Source organism: Papio anubis, chromosome 20, assembly GCF_008728515.1.
Source record: "Papio anubis isolate 15944 chromosome 20, Panubis1.0, whole genome shotgun sequence".
NCBI lineage: Eukaryota > Metazoa > Chordata > Mammalia > Primates > Cercopithecidae > Papio > Papio anubis.
This window is the reverse complement of record NC_044995.1, coordinates 35,304,888-35,317,185: the sequence shown is the minus strand read 5'-3', so window position 1 is coordinate 35,317,185 and position 12,298 is coordinate 35,304,888. Positions and strand designations below refer to the sequence as shown.

The following is a 12,298-nucleotide window of genomic DNA, read 5'->3' as shown; positions in this document are numbered from 1 at the left end:
TGTTCATACTTCATTGTCCTATCAACTCTATAAAGCAGGGGCCAACAAACTTTTTCCATAAAAGGCAAGATCGTAAATACTTCAGGTTCTGCAGATCTGTAGCATCTTTAGCAACTACCTACTCTGTTGCAAGGCAAAAGCAGGCAGAGATGGTAGGTAAACGCGTGGGCGTGTCTGTGTGCCAATAAAACTTTATTCAGGGACACTGAAATGTGAATTTCAGAAACTTTTCACAGGTCATAGACTATTCTTCTCCTTTGGATTTTTCCCCCAGCTATGTAAACATGTAAAAATAATTCTGAGCTTGCAGGGCCGGACAAAGCAGCCGGCGGGTCTTGCTTCGCCTACCCCTGCTATATAAATCATTAACTATGATACCAATCTTAAGGAGAAGATCTTCACGACTAGTCCCTCAAAGAGCACCGCCCCTCTAACATCATCAAACCCCGCCTCCAAAGGCGGAGGCTGCGCATGCGCGGCAGGCCTTCGGGCGGGGGCGGGGCGGGGCGCAGCTCCGACTTCGGACATGGCGCACGCTGGCGGCGGCAGCGGTGGCGGCGGCCCCGCGGGCCGGGGGCTGAGCGGCGCCCGCTGGGGTCGCTCGGGCTCCGCGGGCCACGAGAAGCTGCCAGTGCACGTGAGTGGCGTCCCTGCCCTCACTCGGGGACCCCATCCTCTGGACCCCGCGGGCGGGCGCCCCTCACCCAGGCCCCGCCCGACCCCGGCCCCGCCCGGCCCCGGCCCAGCCTCGGCCTCCCCTCTGCACGGCCCCGGACCCCTCACCCCTCACCACTCACCTCCGCCCTCCGAAGGCCCAGCCCATCCTCTTCCCCTCAGGGACCCCGGCCCCTCGTCCCCTCCTCCCGCGACCCGGGCCCACCGGGACCCTCCCCCTCTCTGCAGGTAGAAGACGCCCTCACCTATCTGGACCAGGTGAAGATCCGCTTTGGCAGCGACCCCGCCACCTACAACGGCTTCCTGGAGATCATGAAGGAGTTCAAAAGCCAGAGGTACCCGCGGGGCCCCTTTCCACCTCGGGGGGCCCCCCTGGGCCGGAATCAGGCCTAGCGGGGTGAGACCTCCCCTCCCCAGGCTGCCCCCCTGGGCCGGGTGACCTTGCGCAGGTTGTCGAATCTCTCCAAGTCTTAGCTCCTTCCCGTAACAAAAATGAAAATGGATAGTACCCACCTTGTGGAGCTTTGTGGGGATTCCTGGAAGCGGGACAGGGATCTGGGGGGAGGCAGGGAGGGCAAGGCCGTGCACACTCATAGAGTCAAATCCAGCCTTGATTTCATATGTTGATTTTAAAATTAGTTTTGTTCATGAAAGATTTGGTGGGACCCATTTTGATTTTTTATTTTCAAACTCTGTAAAATGTTATTTGTCTTGATGATTGAAATTTTTGGCACCCTCTTCCCCTTTAATCTTGTCCTCAAGATGCTTCTCCGGGCTCACTGTGGTCCCAGGCCTGCTTGGAAGTAAGACGCATAAAATGCTTAGTAAGGGAGCTGGCACACAGAAAACGTTTAAAACACATGAGCTGATTTTGCAGGCCCAGAATCAAGGAGGATTACAGATAGATGGGAAACGCTGGGATCATGCCCTTGTTTTTATAGAAGGCTCACTGAGACTTGGAGTGGGTAAGGGACCCACCTAAGTGGCAGAGGTGACACTAGAACTCAGACCTTCTGAGTCAGACTCGTGGAGGTCATATCCTTACCTTACTGCTGCCCCCTCTTAGGAAACATGGTGGGGATGGCCTGGTTTCTTTCCAGGAGCCCAGTTCTAAGGGCTGGGCTGCAATGCAACCTGAAGGGAGACTCCATCTCTTCCCTCCTATTACACGTTTCCCATACTTGGCGGTACCATTGGTATTTATGCATTGCAATTGTTTGCTGAGATGGAAACCTGTGTCATAGTCATCTCTATCTGATATGAAATGAGGGAATTTTTCACATTGCTTGGAGGACTTTGGCCTCCTGCCACTTCTTGGAGTCCAGGCCTTGCGATTGGCTCTCCTGACATTTTCAGAACCGAGTGCCCATTCTTGGAGTGTTTTGGGGGAGCTGAGCAATGTCAGTATTCTCTCATTCTCACCAGGAGGAAACAAGGAGCTCAGGCCTAGCCAGTCAGGAGATAGATCATGGTGTACAGATGCTATCACATGGGGCACTTTTTTTTTTTTTTTGGAGACGGATTCTCGCTCTGTCTCCCAGGCTGGAGTGCAGTGGTGTGATCCTGGCTTACTGCAACCTCTGCCTCCCCGGTGCAAGTGATTCTTGTGCCTCTGCCTCCTGAGTAGCTGGGACTGCAGGTGTGCACCACCACGCCAAGCTAATTTTTGTATTTTTAGTAGAGACAGTGTTTGACTGTGTTGGCCAGGCTGGTCTCGAACTCCTGACCTCAGGTGATCTGCCTGCCTTGGCCTCCCAAAGTGCTGGGATTACAGGCAGGAGCCACTGCGCCTGGTGGGTCACATTTTGGGTTCCTTTGTTGTCTGTTGAGAAGGTTTTTATGTGGCAGTATCAAGGGAGTGGGGAATAGATTACATTTTTCATTTACTTTCTAAGACCCTCTTGCCCACTTCCGTTGTTTCTTCTAGCATCGATACTCCTGGAGTCATCAGACGTGTCTCACAGCTCTTCCACGAGCACCCTGACCTCATTGTTGGATTCAACGCTTTTCTTCCCCTTGGATACAGAATAGACATTCCCAAGAATGGCAAGTTAAACATACAGTCGCCTCTGACGAGCCAGGTATGCTGCTACAGTGGTTCGGGTGATCTCAGCCTTCACTGCGTGTATCTTGCTACTCAGGTTGGGCCACGTGTCTCTCTTGTATCATTGCTAGAAAGCCACTTAAGATCTGTTCTTTTTCTAGACATGCTCATTGCTTCTAGCACAAATCAAAATAGATATGGAAACACCTACACAAGCAGCCTCTGCCTCCCAAATTGATCTGTTTGGAAGATTTAAATCAAGAGTAGATGTCAGGGAGGTATCCTCCTAACACAGAATAACCACCCCAGCAGTTGCTGAGGTCTTGGCTTGAGGCTTTCCCAGCGAGCATACCAGGCAGGCTTGCCCTTGTATTTGGGTATGTCCTCGTCTGCCTCTGATCACTCTCAGTACCACCTACAAAATAAAGTGATCGAGATGGTGTGTGAATAGCCACGTTTATGGTGGTTGTGTTTCATTGTTGATAGGATTATTAGCTCAGTTGGGACTCCTGGCTTGGCTTTGGTCCTTCCTTGGGTGATAGGTGCTGGCCCTCCTTTTTTTTTTTTTTCTTTTTTTTTGGAGATAGAGTCTGGCCCTGTCACCCAGGCTGGAGTGCAGTGGCGCAATCTCAGCTCAGTGCAACCTCTGTGGTTCAGGCGATTCTCCTGCCTCAGCCTCCAGAGTAGCTGGGGTTACAGGCATGTGCTACCATGCTCGGCTAATTTTTGTATTTTTAGTAGAGCTGGGGTTTCTCCATGTTGGCCAGTCTGTTCTTGAACTCCTGACCTCAAGTGATCTGCCTGCTTCAGCCTCCCAGAGTGCTGGGATTATAGGCATGAGCCACCATGCCTGGCCTCTTTTTTTTTTTTTTTTTTTTTAAAAAAAAAAAAGACAGGGTCTCACTCTGTTGCCCAGGCTGGAGTGCAGTGGTGCCATCATAGCTCACTGCAGTCTCAACCTCCTGGGCTCAAGTGATCTTCCTGTCTCAGCCTCCTTAGTAGCTAGTACTGCAGGTGTGCACCACCATGGCCAGCTAATTTATTATTATTTTTTTTTTTGTAGTGACAGGGTCTCACTATGTTGCCCATGCTGGTCTTGAACTCCTGGCCTCAAGCGATCTGCCCACCTTGGCCTCCCACAGTGCTGGGATTACAGGAGTGAGCCACCATGCCTGGCTCACTGCCCCTGCTATCTCTGCGGTGTCTTCATGCTTGAGTTCACTAGCGCCTCTGAGAAAAAGAAAGCCTACTTAATATTTCCTTTTATAAGATGTCCTTTGTCATTTTTTGCACCTCAGCACTATTGCCATTTAAGGCATAATTCCTTGCTGTTGGGGGCTTCCCAGTGCGTTGTGGGATGTTTAGCAGGATCCCTAGCCTGCACCCACCAGACCTTCACTCAGTTCTGACAGCCAGAAATGTCTCCAGACATTGCCTGGTGTCTCCTTGGGGGCAGAAGTGCCCCTGTTGAGAACCACTGGTGTAAGTGAACCAGCTCTCCCAACCTCCTCCAAGGCCTCACCCCGAGAGTTTTAACAGGGAATGTCAGAATCTACTGCTGGATCCACTTGGTAGGTCTGTCCTTTGATGGAAGAGATGGTAGACTGTCCAGTCAGTTAGGGATCTGACACTCTGCAGTCAGTTGGAAAGAGAACAGCGAAGGGTAATGTGGCAGTGCTTTTGTATTCATTCTGTGTACAAGGTGTGTGTCAATTCTGCTGCTGCTTGGCCAGGCGCGGTGGTTCACGCCTATAATCCCAGCACTTTGGGAGGCTGAGACGGGTACATCACAAGGTCAGGAGTTCGAGACCAGCCTGGCCAACATGGTGAAACCCTGTCTCTATTAAAAATATAAAAATTAGCCAGTCACAGTGGTGCATGCCTGTAATCCCAGCTACTTGGGAGGCCGAGGCATGAGAATTGCTTGAACCCGGGAGGCGGAGGTTGCAGTGAGCAGAGATTATGCCACTACACTCTAGCCTGGGTGACAGAGCAAGACTCCATCTCAAAAAAAAAAAAAAAAAAAAGTTCTGCTGCTTCTCTGTGCAAGAACCTGTCCGTCCACAGCCTGTTGTCTCCTGAAAGCCAAGGAGTGAGTCTCAGTTGTTTTTTCTTTTTTGAGATGGCGTCTCGCTCTGTCGTCCTGGCTGGAGTGCAGTGGTGCAATCTCAATCATGCTCCCTGCAACCTCCGCCTCCCGGGTTCAAGAGATTTTCCTGCCTCAGCGTCCTGAGTAGCTGAAATTACAGGCATGCGCCACCATGCCTGGCTAGTTTTTTTGTATTTTTAATGGCCTGACCACCTGGTCAGGCCGGTCTCGAACTCCTGACCTTGTGATTTGCCCGCCTCTGCCTCCCAAAGTGTTGGGATTACAGGCGTGAGCCACCGCACCTGGCCGAGTCTCAGCTTTAAAGGGGAACTTGGAAGCGTGTGGCCACTGAACTCCGAAGAGCCTTCCATTTCCTGTTTGCAAATGAAGCCCCAGGATCCAGATGTACTGCTAGCGCCTCAGACCATGAAAGCCTTAGCAAGATTAATCTCCGGAACAATTACGACTGCGGGAGAAAGCCAAGCTCGTTTGCAGTAGGAGCATCCACGAGAGCACTTTGCAGAGCCTGAACGCTGTGGAAACACTGGGTGTCGTTCCTGTCACTCACTCAGAAACAGCCGGAGTGGAAAGATGTGAACTGTGCATCCTGCATGTGGACACTGCCTTTCAGCAGAGTCCCTGCCGGTGGAGTAACTCGACTTTCAGGGCTAGATCATGACAGGCGCCACACTGTGGTTGTATTTGGAGTTGGCTCTTCCTTTAAGTAGCCGCGGGTCCCCAACCGTGGAGGGCTGGCGGTCTCGTCTCCCCGTAGGTGGCTTAGGTGACAATGACGACGGTGCAGGCCCATTGATTTGGGGAAAGGCTTGAAAAGAACTTTTCACTTAGTAGCTACTCAGCAGGGCCTTGGTCATCTTCCTGCAGCCTAGGAACAGTCATTTCCAGGGCTTCCTGTCTTAGCTATAGAGGTTTGTTCTCTTCGGGGCACCTGGGAGCCCACTCGCTTCCAGTTGATATTGACACAGGTGCTGTCAGGTTTCCAGCCCTGCTTCCCAGCAGTCTGGGCTGTTGTTTGAGTGGCTTCAGCACAGACACATGAGAGATAGCCCAGTCCAGGCTGTGACTTGCGTGGCTTCAGGAGTCCTTTGAGCTTTCGGCTCCCTGGAGTCCTTTGAGAGGCCATCATCTGAAAGCCTCACAGGGTTTCCCACACACAGAGGCCCTGGTGATACTCCTTTTTTCTTTCTTTCTTTTTTTTTTTTTTTTTAACGGAGTTTTTGCTGTGTCACCCAGGCTGGAGTGCAATGGCATGATCTTGGCTCACTGCATCCCTGCCTCCCGGGTTTAAGCGATTCTCCTGCCTCAGCCTCCTGAGTAGTTGGAATTACAGGTGCCTGCCACCACTGTCAGCTGATTTTTGTATTTTTAGTAGAGACGGGGTTTCACCATGTTGGTCAGGCTGGTCTCAAACTCCTGACCTGGTGATCCGTCTGCCTCGACCTCCCAAAGTTCTTTTTTTTTTTTTTTTTAGTTTAATTGAATTTTTTTTACTTTTTTATTTTTTTGAGACACCATTTCACTATCACCCAGGCTAGAGTGCAGTGGCGTGATCTCGGCTCACTGCAACCTCCGCCTCTGAGTTTCAAGTCATTCTCCTGCCTCAGCCTCCCAAGTAGCTGTGATTACAGGTATGCAACACCACACCCAACTAATTTTTGTATTTTTAGTAGAGACAGGGTTTTACCATGTAGGCCAGGCTGGTCTCGAACCCCTGACCTTAAGTGATCCTCCCACCTCAGCTCCCAAAGTGCTGGGATTACAGAAGTGAGCCACTGTGCCTGGCCTTTTTTACATTTTTAAAATAGAGACAGGGTTTCACCATGTTGTTCAGGCTGGACTCAAGTGATCCTCCTGTGTTGGCCTCCCAAAGTTTTGGGATTACAGGTGTGACCCACCACTCCTGGGCAGTATTCTCTTTGTTTCTTAGTTTTTCTAGTTTGACTGTTTTAAAGTATCATTTTTTCCCCCTCAGTTTATCACAAAGCCTGCTGGCTACTGACAAGTAGGGAGTGGCCCATAGGTCTAAGGAAGGTGAATAAGGGAGTCCCAGCCTCGGGCAGCCTTTGGTGCAGGGTGTCTTAACTTCAGTTTTGGGGGCTAGACTATTCTTTATGGCGAGGGGCCACCCTGGGCACTGTCTCCACCCACCAGTTGCTTCCAGATGTGATAACCTGAAGTGTCTTCCGTGTTGCTGAGTATCCCCTGGGCGTCAGAGTTGCTCCGGTTGAGAACACGAGTCTAAAGGGGAAAGACATACACAGGCCATGGTGTGTGGCCAGTGACAACCCAGGGAACTTGTAGGAAGGAACCGCTTCTTACTGGAGCCTCGCCTCGGCCTCCTGAGTCAGCATCATTTCCTGTCGGGTAATTCAGGCCTTGGTTGTAATGTCACCTCTACAGAGAACCCCCCTAGTCCCTACCCTGTGTCATTCTTACGCCACCCTGGGTTATATATTTCAAAACGGCTAGGAAAAGAAGTTCGAAATCCATTATTTCTTGTTGGTTTTTCTTCCTTGGTAGATGGTGAGTCCTTAAGATGAGGTGGGCCCCTCCATTGTCTTGTTCATGACCATATCCACCTTCTGGAACATTGCCAGGGGGCAGTGCATGGTGCAGGAATGAGAAACTGGATGCTGGTGGGAACGTGGCCGCTCTCAGCTAGCGGGTCCTCTTCAGGGCAGACCCTGCCTCGTGGAAGATGACAACCGGCTTGGACAGAGACAGAGATAACCCCTTAACGTGCAGCTCCTAACATAAACAGCCCTTCGACTTTCAAAGGGAGCCCCCTGCCTACTGTCTGGGGGAAGTCCCGCTAGTTGTCAACAAGTCAGTTCTTGTGTTTGTATATTCTTGGCTCTTGGAGCAGGCGGTGACCCCTTCTCCGATCCAGGCCCTGGAGTTTATTGAGGGCTCTGCGAGTCAGGCCCTGGGGTTTATTCAGAGGCCCTGCTCTCAGGGTTCCAGTACAGTCAAGGTGGGGGTCCGGTGAGAAACAGATGGGCAGAGTCGGGCTGTGTGCGGGAGGGGGCAGAGAGAGGATGGAGCAGGCCGAGGAAGGGTGGGAGGAGGTGCTGTGGGCAGGACCTGTTTCATGAGGGACTGTTCCTGGTGGGGTGTGATGGCCTGAGGTGAGAGTGAGTGGGTGTGCTTGAGGAACAGCCAAGGAGAACGGCAGGGTCAGGAGCTGAAGGAGAGAAGGGGGAGAGGGAGCCAGGAGCGTGAGAAGTACCGGATGGTTCTGGGAGGCGGTTCTGCTGCTGTGCTGAGAATCAGGGGTCAGGAGGCCCCTGGGAGACCAGGGAGGGGGCCCAAGTAATGGAGGTGGGGTAGACAGTGATGGAAATGGAGTGGATGGTGACAAGGACCAGAGAGGGTCCCAAGTGATGGGGACAGAGAGGGTGGTGACAAGGACTAGAGACAGTCCCCAAGTGATGAGGACAGAATGGATGGTAACAAGTGCAGAAGGCCCCCGAGTGATGGGGACAGAGGTGGACAGCGATGGGGACAGAGTGGATGGTGACAGGGACCAGAGACAGTCCCCAAGTGATGGGGACTGAGTAGACAGTGATAGGAACAGAGTGGATGGTAACAAGGACTGGAGAGGGGTCCCCCGAGTGATAGGGACGGAGTGGACAGTGATAAGGAACAGAGAGGTGCCCCGAGTGATGGGGAGAGAGTGACTAGTGACAAAGACCAGAGGGGGTTCCCATGTGATGAGGGCAGAGTGGATAATGATGTAGATCGGGAGCGGGGAGGGTGTCAGTGAGAGTGAGAAGTCTGGGGTGATCCCAGGATGCCTGATTCTCTGGGTAAAAGTGTGGGCCAGTGCTGAGGTACGTAAGGCCGGGGCAGTTGGGGGGCTGCTGTGTGTCTGTGAGGTGCCTGCCTCACTGGTAATCAGTACCCAGGTGGGGCTGTGTGTGGATGCTCAGATGGATGTGTCGGCCACGCAGGATGGTTTGTCATGGTGTGGGAGGCAGTTCAAACTCTGCCTGACGAGGCCGGCAGGGCACAGGGAGAGAGGAGGTGCCAGAAGAGAGAGAGAAAGCTGGGCTTGTGCTGGGTGGTTTAGAGTAGCACAGTTGGCACATGGCGGCTTGGCGGCCAAAGCCAGCCTGGCTCAGCGTGATTGGTTGTGATTTTTACAGTTTCAAAGGATTAAATTTTTAAAACTATTTCATATTGTGATACTATTCACATAACATAAAATTCATCATCATCAGTTTAAGGTGTTAGTATATTCACAATACTGTGCAACCATCACTACTAATTCCAGAACATTAACGTCACCCCAAGATCAAACCCTGACCCTCCTAATTCTCTCCCCTTTGCCCCTGGCCACCATGAGTCTGCTTCCTATCTCCATGGATTTGCCTGTTCTGGACATTTCATATCAGTGGGGTCATACACCATGTGGCCGTTGGTGTCTGGCTTGTCATGTCACTCAGCATCGTGTTTTCCGGGGTCATTCACATCGGAGCCAGTATCAGTGCTTCCTTCCTCAAGACTGAATCATTCTCCAGTGTGTGGCGGGACCACATTTCGCGTGCCCACTCATCTGTTGATGGATGTTTGGCCTATTTCCACCTTTCGGCTGTTGTGCGTAGTGCTGCAGCGAACATTCATATGTGAGGATGTGTTGGAACACCTGTTTTTCTTTTTTTTTGAGACAGGGTCTCGCTGTGTCACCCAGGCTGGAGTACAGTGGCGGGGTCTCAACTCACTGCAACCTCTGCCTCCCAGGTTCAAGGGATTCTCCTGCTTCAGCCTCCCAAGTAGCCAGAATTACAAGCTCCTGCCACCACACCTGGCTAATTTTTTTGTGTTTTTAGTAGAGATGGGGTTTCACCGTGTTGGCCAGGCTGGTCTCGAACTCCTGACTTTGTGATCCGCCCACCTTGGCCTCCCAAAGTGTTGGGATTACAGGCATGAGCCATTGCACCCAGCTCTTTTTTTTTTTTTTTTTTTTTGAGATGGAGTTTTGCTCTTGTTGCCCGGGCTGGAGTACAGTGGTGCATTCTTGGCCTCCTGGGTTCAAGCAGTTCTTCAGCCTCCCAAGTAGCTGAGACTACAGGTGTGCACCACCACACCTGGCTAATGTTTGTATTTTTAGTGGAGACGGGGTTTTGTCATGTTGGCCAGGCTGGTCTCAAACTCCTGACTTCAAATGATCTGTCCACCTCAACCTCCTAAAGTGCTAGAATTACAGGTGTGAGCCACTGCAGCTGGCCTGAGCACCTGTTTTCAGTTCTCTTGGGTATAGACCTGGGAGTGGGATTACTGGGTCATATGGTAGTAATAATTCCATGGTCAACCTGTTGAGGGAACTGCCACACTGTCCCCCGCAGTGGCTGTACCATCCCATCTGGCTCTTTTTGCCAAGCCCTGGTCTAGAGCGTGGTTCCCCATCTTGTCGCAGTGGTACACTTTAGGGGATCAGATGCATGCGGGGCTTGGAAATACCTCCTTGGAGTGGTGGGGGCTCGCAGGGCGCCTACAGCTGCCTCTGACACAGACCTTGGCTCCATGCTGCTTCCCCACATACCCACACCCTGCGCGTTCCAACCCCTTCTGCCGTCAGACCCGTGCACCGTGGAGAAACAGACGCAGCCCCCTGTGAGCCTGAGCAAAGAGAATCCTCGCGGACATCCCCAGAGAATCTTAGAGTCCTGCGACTGACTGGGCGCAGTGGTTTACACCTGTAATCTCAGCACTTTGGAGGCCAAGGTGGACAGATCACTTGAGGTCAGGAGTTCGAGACCAGCCTGGCCAACATGGTGAAACCCCATCTCTGCTAAAAATACAAAAATTAGCTGGGCGTGGTCGCACAGCGCCTGTGATCCCACCTACGCAGGAGAATCACTCGAACCTGGGAGGCAAAGGTTGCAGTGAGCTGGGATCGTGCCACTGCACTCCAGCCTGGGAGACAGAGCAAGACTCCATCTCAAAACAAAAAGAACAAATCCCGCCACCAGGAGAAATTGTTTTAGAATCGCGGCTGCTCTGCGTCTTGTGTTTCTGCTTTTCTCAGCTGAGACTTTCTAGAATTGTCTCTGTACCCATTGTTCTGGGCAGAATTGTGTCATCCTTGCACCCCACATTCCACCCCAAATTCATGTATTTTAGCCCTGGCCCCCAGCACCTCAGAACATGACTGTATTTGGAGATGGAGCCTTTGAAGAGGTGATTTAAATGAGGCCATTAGGGTGGGCCCTAATCCAGTCTGATTGGTGTTATAAGAAGAGGAGATTGGAACACACATCAGGGACATGCGTGCACAGAGAGACGACCACATGGGGACACGGACAGTGGCTGTCCGCAAGCCAAGGAGGGAGGCCTCAGAAAACCAAACCTCCTGGCACCTTGACCTTGGCCTCCTGGCCTCCAGAACTGAGAACCACTGACTTCTGTTGCTTCAGCCAGTCTGGGCTACCTCATTGTGGCAGCCTGAGCTGATGAATGCACTCACCCCACTGATGGTGCCTGTGCCCAGCAGAGGTACCTGTTTCAGTACAAGACAGCAGTGGTGTGCCTGGCCTTGCCTGTCCCAGTAGATCCTCAGGGTCAGCGTTTGGGTCACATGCAGTGTTGGGCACCGCAGGGCAGCGGAAACAGTGAAGTCTGTGTGTCCCTTCATCCGTTCACTTTATCATCCCCAATGGGGTGAAGCCCACTCTGTTCCTCATACTGTTCCAGGCACTGAGGATACAGCCCTGATCATAACCCCCGCCCTCGTGGAGTCCACCATCTAGTCAGGGACTGACAGACAATACAATGAGTAAAACACATGATCCGTAAGGTAGCGACAGGGGCCACGGAGAAAAATGCAGGAGTGCTGGGAGGTGGCGTCATTGTACTTTGGTGAAAGAGCGTTCTCTGGGACTCACCACGCGGGGGTTGTCCAAGCAAAAACCTCAGCCAAGCTGGAGGAATCCTGACTGGCTGGAGACCCAGCCCTTGTGTGCTGGGGATAGTGCAGCATAATTCTGGTTTAGAAACAACAGCTCCTCCTTTGGGGGCGTGGTCCTGTCCCACCACAACATAGGAGGGAGGCAAGCTTGTTTCTCTTTTTGCTCATATCGGCTGCAAAGTACATGCATAGAGGGCATTCTTGGTGGGTGTTCAGGGCCTGTCTTTTCTCCCAAGCAACCGATGCACCTCGTTGCGATTGGCCTGGGGCTTAGCACCAAAAATGTCATGTCCCTTGAAGTCCCCAACAACCTGGACGGTGGGTCACCTCCAACCTCCAGCGTCCCCACCTTATGTATCCTACCTTGGCATCACTGTTGGCAGCAGGTGCCTTCCCACGTGAAGGCAATCTTGCTGAAACAGATTGCAGAAGGCGTGGAAGACTTCTCTATTATACGCAGCCTAGCACTTGGCGCCGCAGAGGCTTCAACATCCACTTTGTACATTTCTCCTGAATGTGAAGTTTTCCAAATGGAAGGTGCTCATTGAACTTGTAGTGT

The 12,298-nt window shown here is 52.0% G+C and overlaps 1 protein-coding gene across 3 annotated transcripts in view; it reads left to right on the top strand.

Annotated features, from left to right (window-relative positions):
- The first annotated feature begins 504 nt into the window (after positions 1 to 504).
- SIN3B (SIN3 transcription regulator family member B) overlaps positions 505 to 12,298 on the top strand; it is a 50,496-nt gene continuing 38,702 nt past the window's right edge. For all 3 annotated transcript variants that reach the window (XM_021930848.2, XM_021930847.2, XM_021930846.2), the window contains exons 1-3: positions 505 to 637; positions 904 to 1,010; positions 2,603 to 2,756. In XM_021930848.2, the coding sequence (XP_021786540.1) occupies positions 527 to 637; positions 904 to 1,010; positions 2,603 to 2,756 (372 nt within the window). In that variant the 5' untranslated portion in view covers positions 505 to 526. The remainder of the gene's footprint in view (positions 638 to 903; positions 1,011 to 2,602; positions 2,757 to 12,298) is intronic.